A 27,724-nucleotide genomic window follows, 5' to 3' on the forward strand; every position below is an offset into this window, starting at 1 on the left:
ACAAGGCGCTGCGGAGAGCCCGAGCGCTTTCCTCTTGCAGGTCCGGCTTTCTCAGGTTTGCTTTTTAATTCCCTTGCTTTCCTGTTCCGGAGCCGCGGGCGGTGCTACGGTCTTGGAGGCTACTCGATAAGTCTGGCTTTACTCTAACGACGACCTCGCAGCCCGAGAGCTTTTTCTAGGTAAAAGGGTCAGCTTGTGGGTGTTGGAAGAGGGAGTGTTTCCAAGTATCCGAATTGCAACGGGGCTGGCGCCTGGGGCTGGGGTGAGAGGCGCCTGGGAGATAGGAGCCGGCAGCTCCTCTTCAGATCTGCAGCGAAGGGCAAAGAAAAGGGACCCTAGGCCCGGGCCCTGTAAATAAATAGTAGTGAAAAATGAGACCGTTCATTCATTGTGGCGCGCATGTCGTGGTCCAGGCCTGAAGCCGCCGGGATCTCGGGCGGGTAGTGAGACTGTAAGTTTACATCGTGGGGCTCACTATCTGGCGGGAGATGTAAACAGGGAAACACGCAATTACGGATCAGCCAGACATAAGTGACCGGGCTGGGAATTCAGGTGGTGGAAGAGCGCGTTAATAGAAATGTAGTCACACTTTGCAACTCTTGCTCCAAAGACTGATGTTCCTGCACATGTTAGCCGTGCAGAACGACTCCCTCAGTTTCCCTGCTTCCAAACAGCAACTTAGGAGGAGGCAGACGCCGAAAATAATTACTTTTCCAGTTGCAGTGAGTTCCTTGTCTTTTGAATTGAAGTTCACATCCACAATACAGCCTGACTGTGCCTTTAATAGGTCAGTTTCATAATCAATGTTTTCAGATATTCTATTTCTACAAATATCCATGAGGATCTAATAGTGAATGTTCAACAACAGTGAACACACGATACAGGAGTATTGGTGATCCTGACTGTTGTCCATCTCTAGATTCAGTACACTCCTTTTGTGTTTCCCCTGGACTCTGTGCATACCTCTTTTCTTGTGTTTATCACATGTAATTAAAAAAAAAATCCGTATCTGCACATGGATTCTGGGCTTCAGGAGCCCTGCTTACTATGTGCCTTACTCACCTTTGATCAGGGCCTGTGACCATGCCCCACCTGTCTAGGCTCATTAAATGTTGCATGAATCAGTGAAATGGCCTGCTTTTTGTCTGGTTTTGGTAATGCAAACCTGTTGTGGATATATTCAGTAGGGAAATGTCCAGTAGCAACATAGAAACATATATCACTGGTGAGCCAGTAAACACTTACTGATCACCTACTCTGTGCAGGATGTTCTGCCAGGGGCTGTGAAGGATACAGAAATGATTATGAGCCAACCCAATTCATCAAGGAACTAATAACCTAGTGGAAGAGTTAAGACATATACACACATGATTATTATATGAGGCAGTCTCGGGTAAGTGCTGTAAAAGAAGTAAGTACAGACTAAGCAACAGAAGTCTTGAGGGAATGGGATTACTTCCTAAAGGGAACCAAGATAGGCAGCACAGAAGATGTGGCATTTGACATGGGTAGATGGGTTAAAACTTCAATGGGCAAAGTCAAAGGGAGGGGTTTTAGAAGACCAGGAGTAAAGAATAAGCTGGATGATAGTACTTCATATGTTAGGAACTGGAAACACCCATGGGGTCGCTAAGAGTTGGACATGACTGAGCGACTTCACTGACTTTTCACTTTCATGCATTGGAGAAGGAAATGGCAACCCACTCCAATGTTCTTGCCTGGAGAATCCCAGGGACGGGGGAGCCTGGTGGGCTGCCGTCTATGGGGTTGCACAGAGTCGGCCACGACTGAAGCGACTTAGCAGCAGCAGCAGCAAGGTGATAGGAGAGCTTCCCAGGTGGCCCTAGTGGTAAAGAACTTGCCTGCCAGTGCAGGAGACATAATGAGAGGAGGGTTCGATTTCTGGGTTGGGAAGGTCCCCTGGAGGAGGGCCTGGCAACCCACTCCAGTGTTCTTGCCTGGAGAATCCCATGGACAGGGGAGCCTGGTGGGCCACAATCCATAGGGTCGCAAAGAGTGAATATGACTGAAACGACTTAGCACGCACACAGGATGATAGGCACTGCATGGGGAAGTTAATGGAGGATTAGCCTGGAAGAAGTTGGGTCCAGATTGCAGAGGGCCTTAAATGCCAAGCATGGAGTTTGAGCTTGATTCTTTTGGCCCTGAGTAGCTTGTGGTGACAGGATGGGCTGTCTAGGCCCCAGGTTTATCATGAGGGTCTTGAACTGAATGACAATCATTCAGTTCAGTCGCTCAGTTGTGTACAACTCTTTGCGACTCCATGGACTGCAATACGCCAGGTTTCTCTGTCCATCACCAATTCCCAGAGCTTGCTCAAAATCTCATATCCATCGAGTGTGTGATGCCATCCAACCATCTCATCCTCTATCGTCCCCTTCTTCTCCCACCTTCAGTCTTTCCCAGCATCAGGGTCTCTTCCAGTGAGTCAGTTCTTCCCATCAAGTGGCCAAAGTATTGGAGTTTCAGCTTCAGCATCAGTCCTTCCAATGAATATTCAGGACGTATTTCCTTTAGGATGGACTGGCTGGATGTCCTTGCAGTCCAAGGGACTCTCAAGAGTCTTCTCCAACACCACAGTTCAAAAGCATCAGTTCTTCGGTACTCAGCTTTATGGTCCAACTCTCACATCCATATATGACTACTGGAAAAACTGTAGCTTTGACTAGATAGACTTTTGTCAGCAAAGTAATGTCTCTGCTTTTTAATATGTTGTCTAGGTTGTTCATAGCTTTTCTTCCAGGGAGCAAGTGTCTTTTAATTTCATGGCTGCAGTCACCATCTGCAGTGATTTTGGAGCCCCCAAAAGAAAAGTCTCACTGTTTCCAGTGTTTCCCCATCTATTTGCCATGAAGTGATGGGACCAGATGCCATGATCTTAGTTTTTTGAATGTTGAGCTTTAAGCCAGCTTTTTCACTCTCCTCTTTCACTTTCATCAAGAGGCTCTTTAGTTCCTCTCTGCTTTCTGCCATAAGGGTGGTGTCATCTGCATATTTGAGGTTATTGATATTTCTCCTATTGATACTTCTCTGGCAGTCTTGATTCCAGCTTGTGCTTCATCCAGCCTGGCATTTCGCATGATGTACTCTGCATAGAAGTTAAATAAGCAGGGCGACAATATACATCCTTAATGTACTCCTTTCACAATTTGGAACCAGTCTGTTGTTCCATGTCTGGTTCTGACTGTTGCTTCTTGACCTGCCTACACATTTCTCAGGAGGCAGGTCAGTTGGTCTGATATTCCCCTCTTGAAGAATCTTCCATAGTTTGTTGTGATCCACACAGTCAAAGGCTTTGGCGTAGTCAGTAAAGCAGAAGTAGATGTTTTTCTGGAATTCTCTTGCTTTTTCTATGATCCAATGGATGCTGGAAATTTGATCTCTGGCTCTTCTGCCTTTTCTAAATCCAGTTTGAACATTTGGAAGTTCTCGGTTCACATACTGTTGAAGCCTGCCTTGGAGAATTTTGAGCATTACTTCGCTAGCGTGTGAGAAGAGTGCAATTATGTGGTAGTTTGAACATTCTTAGGCATTGCCTTTCTTTGGGATTGGAATGAAAACTGACCTTTTCCAGCCTTATGGCCACTGGTGAGTTTTCCAAATTTGCTGGCATATTCAGTGTGGCACTTTCACAGCATCATCTTTCAGGATTTGAAATAGCTCAGCTGGAATTCCATCACTTCCACTAGCTTTGTTCATAGTGATGCTTCCTAAGGCCCATTTGACTTCATATTCCAGGATGTCTGGCTCTAGGTGAGTGATCACACCATCATGGTTATATGGGTCATGAAGATCTTTTTTGTACAGTTCTTCTGTGTATTCTTGCCACCTCTTCTTAATCTCTTCTGCTTCTATTAGGTACATACCATTTCTGTCCTTTATCGAGCCCATCTTTGCATGAAATGTTCCCTTGGTAATCATTAATGAGATATTATTTGGTGTGTACTTTCTATTAAATACAGTGATTGATAAGGCTAAATAATCTGAAACTATTTTCATGAGCCAGTTGAAAATCTGCCTTCAGCCTGTTGGTAAAACTTTTGGTTAGGAAGACTAAAGGAAGATGCTTCTAAATGGAAACTTTCTGCAGTTAATGTTTGTTTGGGTTTTTAAAACATTTTGCTGAAGCCCAATATTTGGAAAGCTGTTCCTCTTCATAACATTGTTCAATGGGGAGGGCTGAGAATGAGAATCAAAGAACACTGTTATGTTGACCAGATTATAGTTAAGTTTGAATCTACATGCTAGTCTCACTGAGGGAGAAAGAATGTGGAGTGGGAGAGCAGAAATGATTTTTCCCTCCCTGATCTTTTAGCTGATTAGAGATGGAATATGCCTAAGTTTCCAGTCTTTTAAGCTACTGATTGTTTGAATCAGAGAGACAAGTACTTCAGTTCAGTTCAGTTGCTCAGTCGTATCCGACTCTTTGCGACCCTATGGACTGTAACACACCAGGCTTCTTTGTCCATCACCAACTCTTGGAGCTTGCTCAAACTCATGTCCATCGAGTCGATGATGCCATCCAACCATCTCATCCTCTGTCATCCCTTCTCCTCCCATCTTCAATCTTTCCCAGCATCAGGGAGTTTTCCCATGAGTTAGTTCTTCACATCAGGTGTCCAAAGTATTGGAGTTTTGGCTTCAGCATCAGTCCTTCCAATGAATATTCAGGACTGATTTCCTTTAGGATTGACTAGTTGGATCTCCTTGCAGTCCAAGGGATTCTCAAGTCTTCTCCAACACCACAGTTCAAAAGCATCAATTCTTTGGCACTCAGCTTTCTTTGTAGTCCAGCTCTCACATCCCTACATGACTACTGGAAAAACCACAGCTTTGACTAGACGGACTTTTGTTGGCAAAGTACTTAGGACATCTTAAAAATTAGTTGTGAACTTTAATTCAGTTCAGCATGCTCTTATTTTTATTAGTTTGCTTACTGCATGGGAGCATGCAAAATCAATATTAAGATAATCAGAAATATTTTCTAGCATGAGCAGTTTGGGAAACATTTTTATATCTATTTGTTCTCTCTGTTCTCTAGAGTTTATATTCTCTGTGGAAAATGTGACATATTCAAATAGTACGTCACGATGCAAGGCAGTGCATGGTGAGTGGTCTGATAGTAATGGCAATCATTTTGGGCGACCAGGGAGGAGCAAACACTGGCCATCTGGGGTGGGGAGGGTTTAGATCTGTGAGGTGGAGGGCGTGTGTTAACATAGTCCGTATCCATAGCTGGGAACCCAGACCAGAGCAGTTAAGGAGCCATCCTGGATCCCTGCTCTGATGGCACTGGCAATTCTGAGGTCAGGCAGACATCAAAGGTGAAATGAGGTAATGAGCTGGTGACCTGTAATCATTGTAGGACCTGCCAAAAAGAACCACAGAGCGTGTGAGAGCAGGGTACCCTGGGGGTGGTGACATTGGTTGTAGAAAGGCCTGCCAGGGTATTACTGTAGTAGCGAGGCAGGAGAGGATGGTATGGAATGGATGGACTCAAGTATCTATGAGGCTGAAATGATACAGGTGTTTGAGCATAAATTTTTAACTAGAAGGGTTAAAGGAGGAGAAGTTGTCAGGTAATTCCCTGGTGTATGACTTGAAGACCAATGAATGGTCTCATCTATTGAGACAGGAAGGGACTTCTCAAGTGGCGCAAGTGGTAAAGAACCTGCCTGCCAGTTCAGGAGACATGAGAAACATGGGCTCAATCCTTGGGTTGGGATGATCCCCTGAAGGAGGGCATGGAAACCCACCATAGTATTCTTGCCTGGAAAAATCCCATGGACAGAGGAGCCTGGTGGGCTATAGTCCAGAGGGTCACAAAGGGTTTGACACAACTCAAGGGACTTAGCATGCATGCATGCATTGAGATGGGAAACACTAAAAAAGGAGCAGGTGGTATTCTCTTGGAGGGCAAGGTTATTGACTCATTTTAGGACATGTTGAGTTGAATTTGTGAGTCTGCTGAGTGGCGGGGGAAGGTGTGGCAGGATGATACTCAGTGTATGTGTAGAAACATGCTGTGTGTGGACAGGATGACATAGGTTGGGGGGAACTTGAAGAAGTACACCACAGCAGATGGTTGAACACTGGGATGTGACCTCGTCATGCTGGAAGTGGAGCCTCTTTAGGAAGCGACAGGGTCCAGGGACTGACCATGGCTTTGGTTGAGTGGCTGAGACCTGGAAAGAGGAGTTTATTGGCCCTGAGGAGTTTCAGATAGTACAGAGAACTCAGTATTAGATGGGTGGAATATTCCAGCAGCCTAAGGGGTGGTCAGGTATTGGTGAAAGCTGTTTACATAGTGAGTTTTTCTCTTCTCTTTTTCTTTCCTCCACCAAAGTCACAGAATGTCGTTCCACCCAGGAGGACCCAGGTGTCCCCGAGGGCGAGGGGGACATGGAGCCAGACCCTCCGCACCAGCCTTCAGGCCCCAAAATCTGAGACTGCTTCACCCTCAGCAGCCTCCTGTGCAATACCAATACGAACCTCCCAGCGCCCCTTCCACCACCTTCGCCAACTCTCCGGCCCCCAATTTTCTGCCTCCAAGACCAGACTTTGTACCCTTCCCTCCGCCCATGCCTCCTTCAGCGCAAGGCCCCCTACCCCCCTGCCCGATCCGGCCCCCGTTCCCCAACCACCAGATGAGGCCCCCCTTCCCCGTGCCCCCCTGTTTCCCTCCCATGCCGCCTCCGCTACCCTGTCCCAATAACCCCCCAGTCCCTGGAGCGCCTCCGGGCCAAGGCGCCTTCCCCTTCATGATGCCGCCGCCGTCCCTACCGCATCCGCCGCCGCCTCCCGTCGTTCCGCAGCAGGTCAATTACCAGTACCCGCCGGGGTACTCGCACCACAGTTTCCCACCCCCCAACTTCAGTAGCTTCCAGAACAGCCCCAGTTCCTTCCCGCCCAGTCCTAGTAACAGCAGTAGCCCTCACTTCAGGCACCTCCCTCCGTACCCGCTCCCCAAGGCTCCCAGTGAGAGGCGGTCCCCAGAAAGGCTAAAGCACTACGACGACCACAGGCACCGGGACCACAGTCACGGGAGGGGCGAACGGCATCGGTCCCTGGAGCGGCGGGAGCGAGGCCGGAGCCCCGACCGGAGAAGGCAGGACAGCCGCTACAGGTCGGATCACGAGCGGGGGCGCACGCCCTCCCGCCACCGGAGCTACGAGCGGAGCAGGTAAAGCGCACCTGTGGTTTTTTAGAGAGGTTGTGGCGATCCTGACACAGGCGGCTCAGCAAACCAGACCAAAAAGGTCCAGCCGTGCATTTCGGTTTATAAAAGGAAAGGGCTGTTTTATTAAAGAGGGAGAGACAACTGATGAGGAAGGAAGTTGATCTCAGGAGAAAGCCACTTTGAAAAGCATCCCCTAATTAGCAACATGGGTTCATTTCAATGAATGTAAGCCAATTACTATACGAGTACAGCTGGCATTTTAATGATGATCAATAAAAGATCTTGTAGTTGTTTGTGTGGATGTTGTATTTAATTATGTTCAGTATGACCATCTTGTCAGGTTATTGCACTGTGGGTTCTTTTGGAATTGGTGGTCTGCAGGCTGCTGTTGTCAGTCAGGAATCCAACTAGTTAACAAGCTGAACTTGCTTCCTGATTTTTAGGATAAATGGAAGTTTATCTTATGTTTTTGCTTTCTTGCTCTGTTTCTTTATAAAATGAAATAATATTAGGTATACATTGTCAAAGTTACAATTTTCAAAATAGCTTTTAATTTGATTTTGTTGCATTGAAATATATGCATACTAAATAAAATTGCATTTAGAACATACTAATCCACTCCAGATTAAATTTCTTTTTTTTCCCCCACCCAAAAGGCCAAAAATCTATATTTACAAGGAAATAAGGTTTCCAGCAGACATTCATTGATGGGTGTCTAGAAATTCTCTGAAGTTAAATGTAAAATTTTATGTCTATATTTTTTTTTCTATAAGTAAATCAGTGGCTTACAGCAGATTCTTAAGAGATTGTATGAGTCTGTTACCTTAAGCCTAAGAATCATTGGTTTAGATGGAAAAATAAAAATGTGCACATATCCATTCTACTAATATTTATGTGTACCTTCAGTGAACTGTTTGTATCAATGAAGATTTTTGGTTTTCCACTTGTCAAGCTGGTAATGGTGCTTCTCTTTCTGGCTGCTGTGGTGTGTGCACTCACTTTCATTGTCTTGTGGAACTTCTGTGCTGAAAAGTTTGAGGTCCCCAAACCAGGTAACCTTGTTACTTGGATTTGCAGAGAGTGAGTCTTGACTCCTATGGAATTAATGTGCTTCTTGGTTTCCATGTTGTTCTCATGGCTGTATGCTTGATTCTGACCGAACATTTTGCCAGTAAATGGTAACAGTCATTCTCAGTCCTAAAGGTTTAGAAGGAAGCCCTCCAGGCCTTGGAAGGTTTGGAGGGAAAATGCACTATTGCTTCTCCCTGATGCCTAGTTGAAGGCAGAAGTGACATGTTTCCTGCAGGGGTGACTGATTCTGATGGGCTAAAGCTGACTAGAGTCGGTAGACTTTGAAAAGTCTTTTCAGGATGACTTACTGTTCCTTGTCAGTTTTGTTCTTAACTTTGTGATGGATTAGTTGGCAGAGGCCTGTGAGGGTTTATTTTACAACTTTACGGTGAAAATCTAAACTCGAAAGAGTTTGATAGTTTTCTTCAGACTTAAAGTGATTGTTAATAAACCTGTCTTTGGGGAAACATTTTGCTGCAAACTTCAACATTCTAGATGACTTTTTTTTTTTTTTTTCTGTTTGAGAGTACTGTGGTTTTTAGGGTTCTGCTGTAAATTCCTGAATTCTCCCATCCAGGCTTAAGCTTGAAGAAACACAAGTGTTCTATAAACTGAGGATCCCTGTCACTAAGTGAGATCAAATGCTGAAAAAATGACCCTTAATCCCCATGAGCCTAAACCACAACCCCTTTACTGTGGGGGATCTTAGGCAGTTAGCTCATCTTTCTACATGGCCTTTATTTACCCTGGAGTTGTTTTATGATGTTGTACTTGGGGGTGTTTGCTCTGGAGCGGCCTTAATGTCACAGCCGCAGTAAAAGCAGTTCCCTCTGGGGGTCTTAGTAGCGTGTCAGTCCTCTGTCTTATATAGAATGCTTCTGTGAACCAAACATGGAGCCTGTGAAGTGCTAGTATATAACTTCTGAAAGTACACTGGAGAAAACCAGATGTTCACAAAGTTGTGCGTTAGATTAGATGAAGTTTATGCAAATTCTTTAGTCTGTCTTCTGGCTGCTTCTGCCCTGGCTTCTTGGGGTAAGTGCATCCACACTTTTTCAAATTTCATTTTTCCTTTTCTTCTTCTCTTCCTCCGAAATCTGGGTGAATAGTGATCACAAGATTGTTTCAGGGCAGACTATTTCTGGAGAAGGTTTGTGAAGATGTAGATGGATGCATTTGCTGTCATGAAAGATCCAAGTTCCTCCAGGGATTAGGAAAAGGAAGAGCTGCAGGGGCAGCCAGTAAGGAGCAGGGCAGTGGCTTCCCACACTTGAGCGGTGTTACAGCACAGTAACCCCATACCTGTCCTGTTGAGTACTGTGTTGAGCCATTGGAGAGCTATTATGTATCTAAGGAATATCTTCACGGTCCCAAACTGGGAAGAATTTTTGGAAAAATAACTGAAGCATTGTTTTTCTTGCTTTAAATGGGTTCATCATATAGTATTACAGTGATTTATACTGGTCTTTTCAGTTCATAGCCACTCAGAGGTAGCAGTCATAATGAGAGGTGCCACTCTTGAATGCAAAATCCTATCCCCTAGATGTTACAAAAACAAATGAAAAATTAGGAATATCCTATAAATAGAGTTTTTATTTGGAAATAGAGGCAGTTTTTTTTTAGCCGCCATGCCATCACAAATTACATTATATTGTTGTCATGTGATACCACTCACTAGGTGGGATTTGCTGTCTAAAAGTAAGCTGTCATTTTAGAAGTGTATCAGATAAAGAATGTGGAATGCCAAGCACTGGCTACTTTACTTTGGACAGCTGGTGTGTACCTGAGCCTTAAGTATATGTTAAAAGTGTTATTCAAAGAAGTCTTTCTTGAGGAAGGGGTGGTTTTTAAGTGGAAAAACAATTTTTGTGTTAATATCTAAGATCTCTTATTAATTTTGTAAGTTTTGATTTCAGTGAATTTACATTTCTTCTGTTTGGTTATAGGTAGGGGATTATTATTTCTTTTTTGCCCACGCCATATGACAGGCATATAGGATTTTAGTTCCCCTACTGGGGATCAAATCTGTGCCCCCGCAGTGGAAGTGGTGGCAGGAAGGTGGGGCGTGGCTATTTTTGAGTTTAGACATTTTTGTAATCTTCTTGCTGGACTCAGGCTAATACAGTATTTTTTTGCCCCACTCTAAGACCTAGTATTTATTTCCTTTAGATTTAGTTCTAATGTAAACACACTGGGATTCCAATTTTTGTTTCAGATCTCATTGTGCATATTGATTAGGCTCATAAGTTATTACTATCATTATTACTAAATTCCAGCTTTATATTGGAAGGTTTAAAGTCCTGAATTCTAGTTTTACGGTGAGTAAACTCATTGTCTCTATTTAGAGTTTTTTTTTCCCTTGATGAAAACAGCACTTAAAGTGACCTAGAGTCTCATGGTAGTTAGTGATGACTAAGAACTATACCTCAGGTGTATAACCTATGAGTTTAGAGCTTTTTATCATAGACCTTTGTCCTCATCTTTACTATATGCATTTATTTGTTGGATGAAATTAAGAGTGTTTTAGAAATCAATAGGCAGTTGAATCCTTTGAAGTTTTCCCTGTAGAACGTTTGGCTGGTTTGAAGGTCTCAAGAGAAGATTATGATAAAATTCCCTTCGTTGCTTAGTATTAAGTATGACTTCTTCTTTTTTTTTTTTTTTTTAAAGAAAACAGCAAGAAATGTCTAAGGTAGTTAACTCGCGTAAAGTGAAATGCTCCTTTAACCTCTAATAAATGAAAGGTGAATAAAAATGTCCCATAGTGAATAGTGCTGCAGAATACTTAGGTGAGGTGAGGTCCATTTATTTAGATGAATTCAGTGAAAAGAGATGGTGTTTTTGAGTCTTTCTGTTGAAAATAGCTCTGTGTATTAATTCCTTTAAGAGAGCGGGAACGGGAGAGACACAGGCACCGGGACAGCCGAAGATCACCATCTCTGGAAAGGTCCTACAAAAAAGAGTATAAGAGATCTGGAAGGTAAGCAAGGAGTTGACACCTGAAGAAGTCATAGGATTATCTCCTGAAATTCAGATTTTGTGCTTTTGCAGGGTGTCAGCCAGGTCTTCAGAATAGCCTGAGCATCTGTCCAAAGAACACTGTGAAAAGCTAAAGTAGCCAGTTATTGAAAAACCTTTTATTTCAAGATGTATATAGGATGCACAAGGAAAATTTTAATAAGTCCCCCAAATTAGGCCACTTTGTGACCTCAGTTGCTGTAAAACACTATATTAGTAGTTCAAGGTTTGTTTTTTTTTAAAGACCTTGAAAATTCATAATTATGCTCTTAAGTTTACTTGTTTCAGAAAAAAAAAGAAAAAGAAAAACTACAGTAATACCTTATTTGGAAATATGACATTGAAATTGTTGCAAATAAAAATTTACAGGATGTAACCAATTCTATATCAAGAGCTAAAAATTCATGCCTTAATAAATGGTAATTAAGAATAGTACTGTCAATAATCTGACAGATTTTGGGTCAATTATTCATTTTCCCAATTTTGTTATTGGGCAAAGGAACTTTTTTAAGCCTCAGTGTCTTTGTCTAAAATAAGGACAGTTATATTTGCCTTATTGAGTGACAAGGGGTCATTACACACATAAAACACTTAGGACTTGGCCCAGTAGTGCCTAATAAATGGTAACTATATATATAATTATTACTAATCTCTTGACTCTAAAAAAGCAGAAAAAGGTATTGAAGGTAAAATAAATTAATAAACTAGAAAAAGAACTATAATGCCATAATAATATTTGTAAATAAATGCAAGATTTCTTTGAAAGGCCATACAATTTAAAAAGTGGCAAATCAAGAAAAGAAAAGCACATATCCATTAGGTATAAGAATGTATTATTATAGGAATGAAGGGGATTTAAAAATTATAGTGTGTTGGTATAAGTACTGATGTTTTATTTGAGAAATTTAAAAACTTGGATGTGATGAGTTGTTTCTATGAAAACAAAAATTATAAACCTTACACTTAGAGCAGAAAATGTTAATAGGCCAATAACTATGGGAAAAAGTTGACTTTGTGTCTCTTCCAAAAAAGTTTGAAACTGTTTTTAGAACACTGAAGAAGATGGACGGAAAGCTCAGCTCATGCTGTGATATCAGGAAAATCCAAATGGCAAAACTATCAATGAAAGGAAAACCACAAAACAATTTCTTTTATGAATATGGATATGAAAATACTGATTAGTATATGAGCAGGTTGTTTTCAGTTGTGTGTTATAATAGTTGAGGGTTTATTCCAAGGTTGCATGGGTAGATAGGTTAGTATTAGGAGATCTATAACTGTAATTCTTTGTGTCAGAATCTCTAGAGTTATCTCAGTACTTGCCTATTAGCTGTTTAAAGTTGCATTCAATTATGAGTAGAAACTGGTAAAGTAGGCGTATAAGCAGACTTCTGTAACTTGATAGAGAACATTATCTCGTGATGAACATGATTGATACCATCTGAGAAGAGCCAAATTTAATGTTGAAACCTTATAGGCCTTCCCATACATGTTAGAAAAAAAGACAAGGAGACCCCATTTCCTACCACTGTCACCTGATGTATGTCTTAACAAGCAAATGACAAACATTGTATTCTTGTGTGTCCCAGGTATTGTACGGTACGATGATAGTCTTTAACAAGAGTCCCTGCTTTCCAGGAATAAGCAAGTTAAGTGCTGTGAGAAGTGCCTTTGATAGAGCAAATACATACCGCTTCTAGAACACAGTAGTTAGTAACTCAGTTTCGGGTAGTCATAGAGAAGTTGACAATGGACTGATTCCCTGGAGTATGGGTAGGAATGCCTGCTGCTGCTGCTAAGTCGCTTCAGTTGTGTCCGACTCTGTGCGACCCCATAGATGGCAGCCCACCAAGCTCCCCTGTCCCTGGGATTCTCCAGGCAAGAACACTGGAGTGGGTTGCCATTTCCTTCTCCAATGCATGAAAGTGAAAAGTGAAAGTGAAGTCACTCAGTCGTGTCCGACTCTTAGCTACCCCATAGACAGCCTATCAGGCTCCTCCGTCCACGGGATTTTCCAGGCAAGAGTACTGGAGTGGGGTGCCATTGCCTTCTCCAAGGAATGCCTAAGGGAAGGCAAATGGTAGGGGGAGAGAAAGAGCAGGTGTGAAGGCTGCATTGGAGAAGTGGTCTCAGAGGGTCAAACCTGGAGGTTGGGAAAAGAGTTTAGGCTTTTATTAGTAATCCAGGAAAGAAATGATTGTGGCTAGACTGACCCATTGTGGCAATGACGATGGGGAAAGTTGGAGGTAATTGAGAGAGATCGATGTGGGAGAGTCAGTAGGACTTGGTCATCACCTGAGATGTGATGTTCCCCTTGGAGGGCTGGAAACACTAAGAAACAGGCAAAAGAATGAGTTCAATTTTGGGCAAGTAGAATTTGAAAATCTGTTAGACGGCTCGGTGGAATTGTGTGGTACCTAGTGGGACACAGAAGTATAAGGTTCAGAAAAGAGGTCTTAGCTAGAAATGCTAAATGCCATGAATTAGATGAGGTCAACTAGGAAGAGTCTGTTCAGTGAGAAAGGGCCTGAGGAAGAGGAGGAGATAAGGATAGGAAAAAAGCTAAGATACTGTGTTTGTGGAACTCGTTGAGGGCCCACCCGAGGTTGGTTTTTAATGTGGAGTGCTGGAAATCTCTTGGTTTAGTTGTTTCTTCTCCAGTACCCAGTAACTTGTGGAGAAGGCAGAGACTTGGATTCTTTGAGTTCTAACTAATGCAATAGATGAGAAAATAAAAGTTATAGATGTAAATACTGTAAAGCAGGAAAAGTTATCATAGTTTGTAATATAGCATATTATTAAACAACAATTTTGAGTTCGGATTTTGAAATTTGAAATGCCTGAGACACCTAAAATGATGTTTTACTCCTATTTTGAAATGTCCCTCTCAAAGTGTTAAAAAAAGGAAAGAAGAAAAAAAGAATACTAATTGTTGTTCACAATAGACAACCCTGATCATCCATTATTTTTGACACCAGCCTAAAGTGGATGGAGTAAGGATGTCTTCTGCCTGTGTTTCTCGATGGTAATAATAAAACATTTGGTGGTATTTTTGGTACATGTCAAAATGTTTGTGTCAAATAATCATATTAGCATTTAACTATTACTTGCTAGCTGTGTGAGAGTGGGCAAGTGATATAATTTCTAATTCTGTTTCCTGTCTAGAGGATGTTTATATCTGCCTCAGGAATCTTGTCAGGACTAAGTGTATCAGAGTGCTTACAAGAGTGTCAGGCTCTCAGGAAGGACCACAAACAAAAACAAAGAAAACCACACCCACAGGGAGCCAGGATTTGCCATTATTAGCTAATGATATTACCGGGACAGTTCAAGAGAATCAGTCAAGAAATGTTAGAATTAACTCACTGAAGTTGACAGTTATACAATAAACATATCATAATTAACAGCCTTCCCTGAATACCAGGAATACCTACTTACTAATAGAAAATATAAATAGAAAATTTAAATGAATAAAAGTTAAATTTCTTAATAAACTTAAAAATATATTGATCAATAGGAAGATATTAAGTGTAGTAGATGACGAGGAAGGTGATGTAAATGAATGGAGGGCATGTTAAATTCCTGTAGTGGGAGTGGAAGATAGGGTTAAAAAACATACCAGTGTTCTTCCAAAATATTTGTAGTTTTTAGCAGTGTTGGTGGTATAGTGGTGAATATATCTGCCTTCCAAAAAATCTATAATTTTAATGTAAGTTCAGTTGAGGTACTGTTTTTAGAACTTTACTAGGACTCAGATTTTTCTTGGGAATAGAAGTGAGTGTAATGAAGAAAAATAATGCACAGTTTGGTATGGGTATAAATAGGTCAATGAGACCAATCTGGAACAACATTCAAGTATATATAAAGGTTTACATCTATCATAAAGTTGTTTTTTCAAATCAGAGGAGAAACTGATGTGGAAACAATGCAAACTGTATGGAAAAGAAATTGAGTTCAGATTTCTGCCTTAGATTTTGGACAGATAGAGTAAAAAAAATTAATGTTAAAAGTAACTGAAAAATATATTTATTTAACCGTGCGATGGGAAAGGATTACAGCCATAACACTAAGACTGGAAATAGAAACCAAAACAATCTTTGCATTTGGCCATATAAAGATTGTATGTAGCTATGCTGCTGCTGCTGCTAAGTCGCTTCAGTCATGTCCGACTCTTCGAGATCCCATGGACTGCAGCCTACCAAGCTCCTCCGTCCATGGGATTTTCCAGGCCAAGAGTACTGGAGTGGGTTGCCATTGCCTTCTCTGATATAGCTATAAATAGAATTAAAAGGAAAATAAACTGAAAAAGGTTACATTACCTATGACAGAAGATGGGTGATAATTTAAATAAAAAATTGTCAAAAGACTGTAATCCTAATTTTAAAAATATCAGCATGGTGTATTGATTCATGTTCATTTTAATAAAAGAAGTGAATGTGAAACGCATTATTTCAGTAGTGACAAATTAAATGAGATGCTCTCTTTATAAGGATAGAAAAGATGAAAAACAATCATGTTGACAGGATGTGTGGAAATGGGAAATCACATACGGTTTTGATGGTAATCTAAACTGGTAATTCTTATCTGTAGAGAAGCCTTTAAAAAAGTACACTCTCTTTGTGTGTGAAATAATATGACAAGTCTGCAAAGAACACAAGTGTATTTACAGTAGCATTGTTTACAGTGGGGGAAGAAAGGTAATCTCCTAAATGACAATGATCAGATTTGTCAGATTACGGTATATACATATAAAAGAATGATATGCATTATTAAAAATGGTTCAGATGTAGATGTATTGAAGTAGAATGATGTTCCTGATTTACCACTTTGTTGAGGAAAACAGGCTACAGAGTTCCTGTTTTTAGAAACTTGTGTTTATATATCTATATCTTCTAACATATTTGTGAAATGTAATTGTTATCTCTGAGTGGTGTTACAGGTGATTTTTGTTTTATTTTTCTACAGTGAACATATATACATTTTACATCACAGTAAATATTTTTTTCTGGTAACAAACCTCTTGATGTACACTGCAATATTTAGAAGTGGCATCAATAAGTAATATGTATAATCCTTCTCATCACCCACTATTTCCCCCCTGATGTATACACACCTACACTTAGATTTTCCCTGCTATAAAATTAGAAATGAGTGATAGAGTTGATGGAGAAACTTACTGGTGACTTTGACCCAGATATAAACTTTCTTGGGTAAGAGTGACTTTGTTAGTAGAGCTGCCGAGCTGGCAGCACGTCGCTAATAAAGCAGTCTCTCTCCTTGGCTGGATTCTCCAAGTCTGTACGGTTCCACTGAAATGTCCTGGGCTTAATTTAAAAATCCACCCTATGGGTTTTTCCCTCCAAGCACGTCCATACGCTGAGCCTTTGCAAATTTCATGCTCCAGCTATTCAAGGAGATAGAATTGCTTTTTTCCTTTTTAATTGAGTTGCTATTAGTATTTGTGGGGATCAGAGTTAGGCGAATTGGTGGTTCATTAAGCAGTAATACCCAAGTAGGGGCTTCCAGAGAAATGGTGAGGGATGGTATAACTGGTTCACTCTTGGATTTTGGTCCTCAGGCTAAATTTATGGCTAAGTGGAGATCATGTTTTGTGAAGACTTTTTTTTTTCTCTTGGCAAAGCAAGATATGGAGAATTCAAAATTAGTGTGCTCAATGCTGAGATTGTCTATAGATGGAGATGTCCACGTATTTCCCAGAGATCTTTCTATTCTAGGAGTTATGGTTTGCCGGTTGCCCCTGAACCTGCCGGATGCACACCAGAATCACCTGGGGAGATTATTAAAAACACAGAATCTTGGGCCCCACCCCCGGAGACTGAATCAGTAAGTAGATCTGGGATAGGGCCCAGGAATTTGTGTTTTTAAACAACTTCAGGTGATTCTGATGTCAGCAGACTGGTGTCATGGGGTCACTGGTTTTTCATACAAACGAATATGGTGGTTTGGCATGACGTTTTTCTTTTAGGTGACAAATGAACTAAACAGGTAAAATAGAAAAGTTTTACAAGGAAGGAACATTTTTAATAGCCTCCCTCTGCCCCCTTTTGAAGTCGCTCCCCAAGCAGGGAGAAGAAGAGAGCTCGCTGGGAGGAAGAAAAAGACAGATGGAGTGACATCCCGGGCTCTGGCAAAGAGAAGAATTATACCTCAATCAAGGAAAAGGAGCCAGAGGAGGCGCTGCCTGACAAAAACGAGGAGGAGGAAGAAGAACTCCTTAAGCCTGTGTGGATTCGCTGCACCCACTCAGAAAACTACTACTCCAGTGACCCCATGGATCAGGTGGTAGGTCTGCGGTAGGAGAGAAGCTACGGACCGGAGCTCCTCAAGCTCGGCGCTGCTGGTGTCTTGGGCTGGATAGTTCCCTGTGGCGGGGCCTGCCCGCTGCATGGTCGGATGTCGAGCAGCATCTCTGGGCTCTGTGCGCCGGATGCCAGTAGCACCCTCATGGCTGTGATAACCGAGGCTGTCTTCTGACGTTGCCCAGTGTCCCCTGGGGGGTGAGAGAACGCCCCTCCCCCTGGTTGAGAACCACTGCTGTAGACAAAAGCTGCTTTACAAAAGGCAAGAGTGCTGCGGGTGTATGGAAGGATCTCTTCATTCTGATTTTTGATGCCACTGCTAGTCTTGATGCTGGTGGTCTTGTAAGCTCTCACTCATAGCTCTGTTATGCATCCTGTGGTATACATCTGTATGCGTGTGTGTGTGTTTCCCTCAAAACGAGAAACAAGGGGAAATTGAGTTTGTCTCTTGCAAGTCTGCCCGTGACCAAAGGTGCCCATAGCAGGTCTCCTGTGCTGGCTGCTGGTTTTGTGGAGTCGCAGTGTCGTCACCTGGGATGGGCTCTCAGGAGAGTCAGCACACGTGCGTTCACGATGGGGCTCCTGGGGCTCAGCAGCCGTGCCTCATTGCCTTGGGGGCCCCACGACCTCTGTGTGCTCGCTTCTCCTCCTCCTTCCATCTCCATTTTATTTTCCGTCACTCTCCCTTTCTTTTTTTTTTTTTCTCTCTCCCCTAACAGGCATTATGCCTCCATCCCCATTAAGTTAGGTGTATTTGCCATAGAATGGACACACAGTCATGTTCACTGATGAAATGAATGAGTGAAGGAAGGGATACCTACAGATTTAGGACAGAAGAGCCTGGAGATGTTAGATTTAGTGGGTGGGGTAGATAAGAGAGCATTCTGTTGTTTGGAAATTTGTAAAAACATCTTCGACTTGGACTGGGCCCTTACCTATGGTGAGCTTGAGAGGAGACTGTTGTCTCTGACAAAAAGGTTTGAGAGGTCTCTCTTGGTGGCATGATATTTTACTTGATAAAGAAAAGCAGGGTTTTAAGTCCTGGTTCAGGTGACACAGGCAAGGAGAAGCTCACATGTGGAGCCCTAGTTGTGAAACTGCCCCACGTGTCTCAGATTACCTCCCTGAATTCTTAAAACATCCCTGGAAAGAAGGCATCTGTTACTTCAGAATGTTGTTGTAAATGAGAGTACTTAACTGATCGTGGTTTAAGCTTGCTGGGTTTGTTTTCCTCGACAAGCCATCTGGAGGGAGGTGGTGGCTGGTGTGTATTTAGTGCCTTAGTGATGGCAGGGCCATAGGTGGGTATCGCTGGCTTTCGGAGGGTCCATCACGGTTGCAGGATGCCCACAGGAGCCCCAGGCATTGTGTCCGTACACACCTCTGCCCAGATACAGATGCAGAGGGCAGTACTGGGTGGAGCCCAGGGTGCCCAGGGATCTCTTCTTTCATCCCTTCGTCCAGAATTGTGTTTAATGGATTAATTTTCCATCTCTGCCATAACCCATCTCCACAGACTTCATTCATGGCTTAAAATACTGCACATTTATTAACTCCCAGTTCTGTAGATCGGAAGTCAAATTTGGGTCTCACTGGCTAAATCGAGGTACTGGCAGGACTGCTCTCCATTCTGGAGACAAACTGTTTTCTTGCTCGTTCAGGTTGTTGGCAGAGTTCAGTTCCTTATGGCTGTGGGATGGAGGCCCTTGTCTCCTTGCTGTCTGGCAGGTGTGGGCTGTTCCCAGCTTCTGGAGCCCGTGTGCATTCCTTGGCCCATGGACCCCTTCCTTCATCTTCAGAGCCAGCAGCGTGGGTCGAGTCTCTCCTGTGCTCTAAAGATCTCTTGCCTCTTCTTCTGTTGCACCTCTGACTGCTGTTGTGAGAGCCTCTCCACTTTTAAAGACCTGTATTCAGTTGTGTCCACCCAGATAACCCCACCTCAAATTCTGTAGCCTTAATCGCTTCTGCAGAGTTCTTTCTGCACTGAAAGGTGGCACGTTCACTGTCCAGGGATTAGGACAGAGACATCTGTGGCGTAGGGGGATGGCTTCTGAGATCCCGGGTTCTCCGCCCCAAACCTGAAGGGAATCCCAGTTCTGTGAGCAAGAGGGAAGGGCAGAATGGCTCCCCGTGGGTATCATTATTCTTGAAATAATGTTGAAGGCACTGAGGTTCAGAGCATTTGAACAGCAGAGCCTTTGCTTTTCCTCACCTTTGTTGTGGGTGTGTTAAAACTCCAGTGTAGAAGGAAGGCTGATAAGCCAGAAGGCCAGCGTTGGCCTCTGTGTGTGCACCGCTGCTGCAGAGAGGGCCTAAGTGTCAGACCTACCCCGGCATCACCAGAGTCAGCAATGAGGTGGGGCTGAGGAAAGCAGGCACCCTCTCTTGGGAATAACTGCAGATGTCAGGATTGAATATTCATTTTATGTTGGAAAGGTGCCTTTTGAAAATGTCAAATGTACATTTTAGGTGGGTGTTTAAAGTGATTTTCAACCTGGGAGGAGAGTAAGGGAAAGTGAGCAACTTCCTCCAGGAATGTATTGCAGAACCCTGTGTTTGTAAAGAGTGTGTGTGTGTGTGTGTGTGTCCCTGTGTTTATGGGGTGCATGTGTGGTTTGTGGGTCACTGGGTTAATGGGGAATATACACCACCAGTGAATTTCAGTAGGGGAGGCGTATATGTTCTCTAGGAGGGTATCAGGTGTCATGAATTCTGAGGGGTTTATGATTTTTTGGTTGCTGTATCAGAAGGGCATAGATGAAGGTTTCTAACGTTTCTAAGGGTTGGCAAAGTGCATTTACCTGAGGACAGTGTCAGCCATAAATGTGTGTGCAATTCAGAGCATCATTTCCAGCACTCTGGGCATTTTGTGTTTAAAATGTTTGTTAAATTGAGGGTTGAAAAATGATATCTTGCTGTTAAAATCTTTGGTTATCGGTGAGTTCTTAAGTCTCTTTGGTATGACTATTATTAATATAGTTCCTAATATTGATCCTTTATTTTTCAAAGGGAGATTCTACTGTAGTTGGAACAAGTAGGCTCCGTGACTTATATGACAAATTTGAGGAAGAGTTGGGGAGCAGGCAAGAGAAAGCCAAAGCTGCTAGACCCCCATGGGAGCCTCCCAAGACGAAGCTAGATGAAGATTTAGGTGAGTCAGAAGTTACTAGACCGAGATCCTGTGCTCTTTTTTTATTGTTTAATACCAGACTTTTGGGATGTGTCCTTGAGAGTCCCATAGTAAAATTTCCTAATGTCCATTTTATTTTAATTCCAGTCAGCAAATACATAGCAATGTAACTTTCTTCTTTTCGATTTTCTTTTCCCTTAGTTATATTCAGTAGAATACATAAGAGATCTCATTTGCAAGGCATGCTGGCCACTGTGTCCCCCAAGACTCCTTCTGTCTTAAAATCAGAAGGGACCACAGTCCAGCCTCCCGTCAAAAGCAGGAGCCTGTTCCCGTGCCTCAAGCTCTGATGGGCAGGCATCTCCTGTGGCTCTCTCCACTGCCAGGGTGTGGAAACTCCAGCCAGAGTCCAGCTCTGTTTGAAGCGCTCTCTTTATTCACAAAGTTTCCATCACTTTCTTACATATTTTCACGTACGTATTCTGAGACTCCAAGGAGATGCTGAGATCACTGCTTCTCACCATGTTGTGTCCTTAGCCCCTAACGCAACGCTGTACGCAGAGGAGACGTTCAGTGTGCCTTTTCCTGTGTGTTATCTGGCTCTCATCTGCCCACCTTTGTTATTTCTCCCTCACTCAGAGGCAGTGTCCATGGTGGGGAAAAGCACGACAGAACCAGCTGGCCCGGGTTTGAATCCTTGTTCCACCACTTGAAATGTGATCTCGGGCAAGTGATGTGATTTCTCTGTGTCTCGATTTTCTTGTCTTACAAGAGGAATGACAGTACCCATCTCACGTAGTACACTCGAAAATACAGCAGTGTCAGGGCTCCTTCTTACTACGCTGTACTGCATTAATCTCTTGTAGGATCACTCCAAGTTCTAGGTCTTCTTTTTTTCTTTTTTGATTGTAGTAAAATACAAAGAACATGTGCATAATACATGTAAGATATACTACTTAGCCATTTTTGAATGTATTGCTCTGTAGTGTGTTACGTGCATTCATATTGTGTAAACAACCTTTGGAACTCTTTTCATCTTGCTAAACTGAAAACTCTATCAGGATTAAAGACCAACTCCCCATTCCTGTCTCCCTTTGCCTCTGGCAACCATCCTTCTACTTTCTGTCTCTATGAATCTGACTACTCTAGGTACCTCATATAAGTAGAGTCATACCGTATTTGTCTTTTGTGACTGGATCGTTTCGTTACAATAATTCTTGGTCTGTTTTTATCTAGTCATTTTTGAAGGACTAGAGTCTCCTATTGTTACTATTGAGAGAAAAAAATTTAGAATCTGATTCAGTCTGATCTTCAGAGCCTGGCATTCATGACCTTTTATCCCCTCACTTCTGGATTTTTTCCTGTGAGGCCTTTGCTCCAGCCAGAGTCCACCCATCGTCTTGCTCCATGCTTTTGCCTGTGGCGCCCCTTCTGTGTTCCTTTCCTTCTCATCAGCCTAAGCCCGCCCCCATCCCTGTGCCTGGGTCACGTGCACCCCTTCTAGGAAATCCCGGTGGATCAGGGTGGATTCACTGCACCTTTTAGGAGGTGCTAAGACAGCTCTGGCGGTTTGCGTTTTCTCTGGTCTTGTTCACCAAGTCTTTCTCTAAAAATCTTTGATCCTTTGTTTCCCCCTCTAGATTGTGACTTAGCATCATGGGCTCTATTAGATTTCATGGGTTGCTTAGCAGAGTTCTAGTGTGGAGTAGGCACTGGAGTGTTTGCTGGAAGATAATCAGCTATCCTTACATTTCTAAACGTAGGTCCTTACGTTTCAGTCATTTGGAAGTAAATCTTCATGTAAAACCTTCATGTAAAATGTAAATCTTCATGTAAAACCTTCATGTAAAATCATCTTGCAGACTGCTTCAGCTTCTCTCCATCTTTTTCCCCTCACCTCTATAGAGAGTTCCAGTGAATCCGAATGCGAGTCTGATGAGGACAGCACCTGCTCTAGCAGCTCAGACTCTGAAGTTTTCGACGTCATTGCAGAAATCAAACGTAAAAAGGCCCATCCTGACCGACTTCATGATGAACTTTGGTACAACGACCCAGGCCAGGTGCGCAGGCTTTTATGCTCTTGCTGTGAAGGTTGCACACCCACACATCACATTTATGACTGCCGGCTCAGAAGATGCATGGTAGCTGGTATTGAAACTGAATTTTACTCTCAGGGCTGGGCGTCATCCTTCACAGCTTATTTCTTTTCAGCTTCAGCTCCAAAGCCTAAGCACCAGAGCAAGTGTTCCTTGAATCATATTTGACGATGTTTGTAAATCCTGTGTGAGGGAGCAGGATGGTGGTGCTGCCTCATTAAACTTGCAGTAAACGGAAGGAGACGAATGGTAGGATCAGGGAGAGAGCTCTTGTAGCTCTTTTTAAAAGCAGTTCATCTGGAAGTTATCTTGTAGCCATACGGTAAACAATGTCCCAGGCCCTATGAGACTTTGTATTTGCCAGTTGGTAGAAGTCACGATTTCTTGTAACTTCTTGTTATTAAGCATGTTTGAGCTAATGACATCGTGTGTGTTTGTGCGCAGTTGCTCAGTTGTGTCCGACTCTTTTCAACCCCATGGACTGTAGCTCATCAGGCTCCTTTGTCCATGGGATTCTCCAGGGAAGAATACTGGAGTGGGTTGTCATGCCCTCCTCCAGGGGATCTTCCCAGCCCAGGGATCGAACCCGCATCTGTTGTGTCCCTGTATTGGCAGGTGGATTCTTTACCATTGCGTCACCTGGGAAGCCAGTGACATCATAGTTGGACATAATTATTTTTTATTTTCACTTACTGTTTTATTATGAAGTTGTACTGGTGGAACAGTGGTAAAGAATCTGCCTGACAATGCAGGAGATGCGAGTTCAATCCCGGGTTAGAGGGATACCACTGGAGTAGGAAGTGGCAACCCACTCTAGTATTCTTGCCTGGAAAATTCCATGGACAGAGGAGCCTGGGAGGCTCTAGTCCATGGGGTCACAAAGAGTAAGACACTATTGAGCAACTGAGCATGCACACACAGTAATACATAGTGCAAAATAGTATCTTTATAAAAGAATTGTATTTTTACAAATGTATAATACATACAAAAATAGTATCTTTAATACATGTCAACTTATCAAGCATAATTAAACATATCCCTAGAAAAAGATCATTTAAAATTTATATTTTGTAAGTAAATTCATATCATTCTACATTATTTTGATATTGTTCTCCTGGTTCATATTAGATTACATTATCTAATTTTTTTTTTTTTTAATATAGAATTAATGTAGTTAGAATGCCTGACAGAAATGTACCTTGTGGTCCTTTTTGCTCTCTGAGAATTGAGCAGAAATGTTTACAAATTGTTAATACATTTTGGAATCTTTGCTTTGGTACATTAATCATGTATATGATCTTTTTAAACAGCTTTAGCAAGTTATAATTCACATACCATACAATTTACACAATTAAAGTGTACAGTTCATTTTTTTTGTATATTCACAGAATTGTACAGTCATCACAATTTAATTTTAGAACATTTGTGTGTCCCCCAAGAAAAATCCTTTCTCCATTAGTCACTCCCCTTACCTGGTGTGTGGTCTTTTAATGGACTTTGTTCTCATATCAAGAAACAAATAGTCTCAGTGTTGTGTTGACTGTATTTGGTTTTGTATCCCCTGTACAGATGAGCCTTATAAAGGGCTGATCTGTATTGGAGACCAGACCCTGGTAAAAGACAGGCATGTAAGATGTCTATTTGCTTCCCTGGAAATAAGTGAGCACTAAATGATTTTTCTGCATTTTTCATCACAAGTTGTGCCCTGCATTAGGAATGTGTTGTGACTTTGGTGGGAATTCAATCACATCTCTGTTTGCCAGCTGTTATTTTGGATAATATCTTAATGTGATTTTTTTTTTTTTTTTAGGTAGCCATATTATTCCTCTCTTGTACCACCTGGAGCTTTAGATTTCTCAAAGAGATAAAGAGACTTATAGTTTTTTTAATATTTCTTTTCAAAGTTATATTGAGCTATTTTTGACAAAATGAGTTATAAATCCCTAGAACTCTAAAGAAATATGTATATGTATATAGAATATATATGTCTCATAATAATATCGTATATATAAATATCTATGTTTTAATTAATACCAAAAAAGTGAGAAATGGAACTCCACTTCTCCATTCTCCAGACTGATGCTCTGATCTCCTTTTTGATTCCATATTAACCATTTATATTGAATAAACTCACGAACTGGTTAAGGCCCTTTAAGGTTTTGACCTCAGTTCTGCCTTTTTGGCGGAGAAGGCAATGGCATCCCACTCCAGTACTATTGCCTGGAAAATCCCATGGATGGAGGAGCCTGGTGGGCTATAGTCCATGGGGTCGCTAGATTTGGACACGACTGAGCGACTTCACTTTCACTTTTCACTTTCATGCATTGGAGAAAGAAATGGCAACCCATTCCAGTGTTCTTGCCTGGAGAATCCCAGGGACGGGGAAGCCTGGTGGGCTGCCGTCTCTGGGGTCACACAGAGTCGGACACGACTGAAGTGACTTAGCAGCAGCAGCAGCTGCCTTTTTGGTCTTGTCACTCACTTATGTGATCCATTCCATGTGATCCATTCCATTTAGATGGGTCTCATGTTCCTGGGTTCAGACAGTAAAGAACCTGCCTGCAACATGAGAGACTTGGGTTTAATCTCTGGGTGGCGAAGATCTCCTGGAGAAGGGAATGGCTCCCCACTTCAGTATTCCTACCTGGAGAATTCCGTGGACCTCTAGAGGAGCCTGGTGGGCTACAGTCCATGGGGTCGCAGAGAGTCAGACACGACTGAGCAACTAACACTTTGCTTTTCACTTTCATGTTCTTGGAGCATAACGTTGGATTCCTTCTTTCTCTTTTTTCTCTTTTCCTGGTTTCTCGTGTAGAATAGCCATCTCTTTTCACATTTTGGCTTCTTGAAGCCTGTTTTTTCCTTTATTTTGAAATTACTAAGCATATCATGTGTGTGTTATTTCTCCCATGTAAATATTCTTAGTGCTTGCTTCAGCAGTACATACACTAAAATTAAAATAAGGGTTCCTTGATCATGTGGACCCTGAGCTAGGTATCACCCACCTATCCCCCCTGTAGTGCTTAACCAGCAGCTTTCTATCCAAGAAGCACCCAGGATTATTCACTTATCGAATCATGTGAGTGGAGTTCATGGCCAGAAAATGAGTTAAGGTGAAAAAACAGACACAGAGTCACCTAATTAATGCTATAAGTTTTTCTGGTTCTAGGAGTCATTTTCTTCCTTCTGCTTGAGATACCTTTTGGTCTCTTCTTTGAAAACATTTAATCTGCAGGTCACCTTCAAAGCGTTCTACATGTTCCTTCAGAATATAAACTAGGCTTTTCTTTTGTGAAAGAGTCATTTTTCCTGAAATAAGAAATAGCGGGAACATACTGGAAAGCAGTAGGAGAAGATGGGGGCAAACAGGGAGCTGACACTGATATTTTCTGCTCGGCTGCACAAATAAGTCGGGAATCCAGCGTTGTCATAGCGTTTCCCTTTATCAGACAATATAGACAGTTTGCAGCTTTATTGGTTTTGGAACATCCGTTTAATCTTCAAACCTTGACAGCCTTTCAGAGCTTCGGTACTCATGACATTAAAACCCACACAGTTTCTGCGGCATCGTCGTGCATGGAGTGGATTTTCCCCCCAATAAAAACGAATTACATTCTGTTTCTGACAGATGAATGATGGCCCTCTCTGCAAATGCAGCGCAAAAGCGAGACGCACGGGCATCAGGCACAGCATTTATCCCGGAGAAGAGGTAACTGGTTTGGGTTATTATATTTGTCAGCACTGAGCAGCCAGAAGTAGACAGATGCTGCTGCTATTCTGCTCCCCATAAATGAAGTAATACCCTGGAAATAGTCTTCTCAGGTTCCCTGATAGTCTCTGTTACTAATCATTGGAGGGGAGACATACTTGGGTTTTGGGAGTGGAATGGGAATGTTATCAAGGACACTTCGGGAGGTTCATTATTTAAAGTAGGCAAAGTGAATTTGAGTTGCCCTTTTTTTTTAAATCATTTTCAGTATCCTAAAATGGTCTGTAATTGTAATTGTTTTTCATGTTTTTGTTGTAAACGGTGGTGAATCTCTGGAGAAATGCTCTTATCGAGGTGCTGTATGGCACATGTCCTCTTTCCTTGGGAATGTGCGTGTACACCGTTGCCTTTGTCAGTCTTTGTCTGTTGTCCCCACTCAGCTGTGAGCGTCACACGGACTTGTTTGACCTGTGTCACACCCTACCCCTGGGTTGTCAGGAACACTCCAAATGTGTTTGCATGATGAGTTGAATACTTTTACATCGAAGAGTTATATGTAACTACTCCCGATCAATTATTTGGCTTCATTTTTTTCCCCATTACGTTTTACTTTTCTGCAAGGTATTCTCATTAATCCCAGGATTGTCACTTTATGCTTCAGCACGCTGTATTTAGGGCTTCCCTGGTGACTTAGTGGTAAAGAATCTGCCTGCCATCGCAGGAGGCGCAGGAGATGCTGGTTTGATCCCTGGGTCGGGAAGATCCCCTGGCGAAGGGAATGGCAACCTGCTCCAGTGTTCTTGCCTGGGAAATCCCATGGACAGAGGAGCCTCTCAGGCTGCAGCCCATGGGGTCACAAAGAGCTGGATACCACTTGGACTAAACAACAATAACAACAAAGTATAGTGAGGGCGTGTGGGACAAGGCCTGTGCCCCGTGAGTGTCCGTGTGCGTGCCTCAGGCCGGGGTCTCTGCAGGCGGGGCTGCTGTGGAGACCTTCCATGGGCAAGAGGAGTGTGGGCTCAGGACTGAGCAGAGGGGGAGGTCCACCTGGGGTGGACCTTTAGAGCTGGGCTTGTCGAAGTTGTCTCACGTAGGGCCAGGATGGTTTTCATACGCGCATCTCTGTCTGTCCTGAGCAAGCCGCCCAAGAAAGGGCATGCTGTTGGTGGATGGGGT

The 27,724-nt window shown here is 42.7% G+C and overlaps 1 protein-coding gene across 4 annotated transcripts in view; it reads left to right on the plus strand.

The window, feature by feature from the left end:
• The first annotated feature begins 39 nt into the window (after nt 1-39).
• The window catches only part of DROSHA (drosha ribonuclease III), a 124,210-nt gene continuing 96,525 nt past the window's right edge, over nt 40-27,724 (plus strand). For 2 of the 4 annotated variants that reach the window (XM_055555023.1, XM_055555026.1), the window contains exons 1-8: nt 40-179; nt 5,063-5,128; nt 6,368-7,204; nt 11,160-11,252; nt 17,362-17,593; nt 20,620-20,761; nt 22,646-22,800; nt 26,465-26,545. In XM_055555023.1, coding sequence (XP_055410998.1) covers nt 5,112-5,128; nt 6,368-7,204; nt 11,160-11,252; nt 17,362-17,593; nt 20,620-20,761; nt 22,646-22,800; nt 26,465-26,545 — 1,557 coding nt within the window. In that variant the 5' untranslated portion in view covers nt 40-179; nt 5,063-5,111. Of the gene's footprint in view, nt 180-1,265; nt 1,394-5,062; nt 5,129-6,367; nt 7,205-11,159; nt 11,253-17,361; nt 17,594-20,619; nt 20,762-22,645; nt 22,801-26,464; nt 26,546-27,724 lie in introns of all 4 variants that reach the window. The other 2 variants (XM_055555024.1, XM_055555025.1) reach the window with 2 other exon arrangements.

Source organism: Bubalus kerabau, chromosome 18 (assembly GCF_029407905.1).
Source record: "Bubalus kerabau isolate K-KA32 ecotype Philippines breed swamp buffalo chromosome 18, PCC_UOA_SB_1v2, whole genome shotgun sequence".
NCBI classification, from domain to species: domain Eukaryota; kingdom Metazoa; phylum Chordata; class Mammalia; order Artiodactyla; family Bovidae; genus Bubalus; species Bubalus kerabau.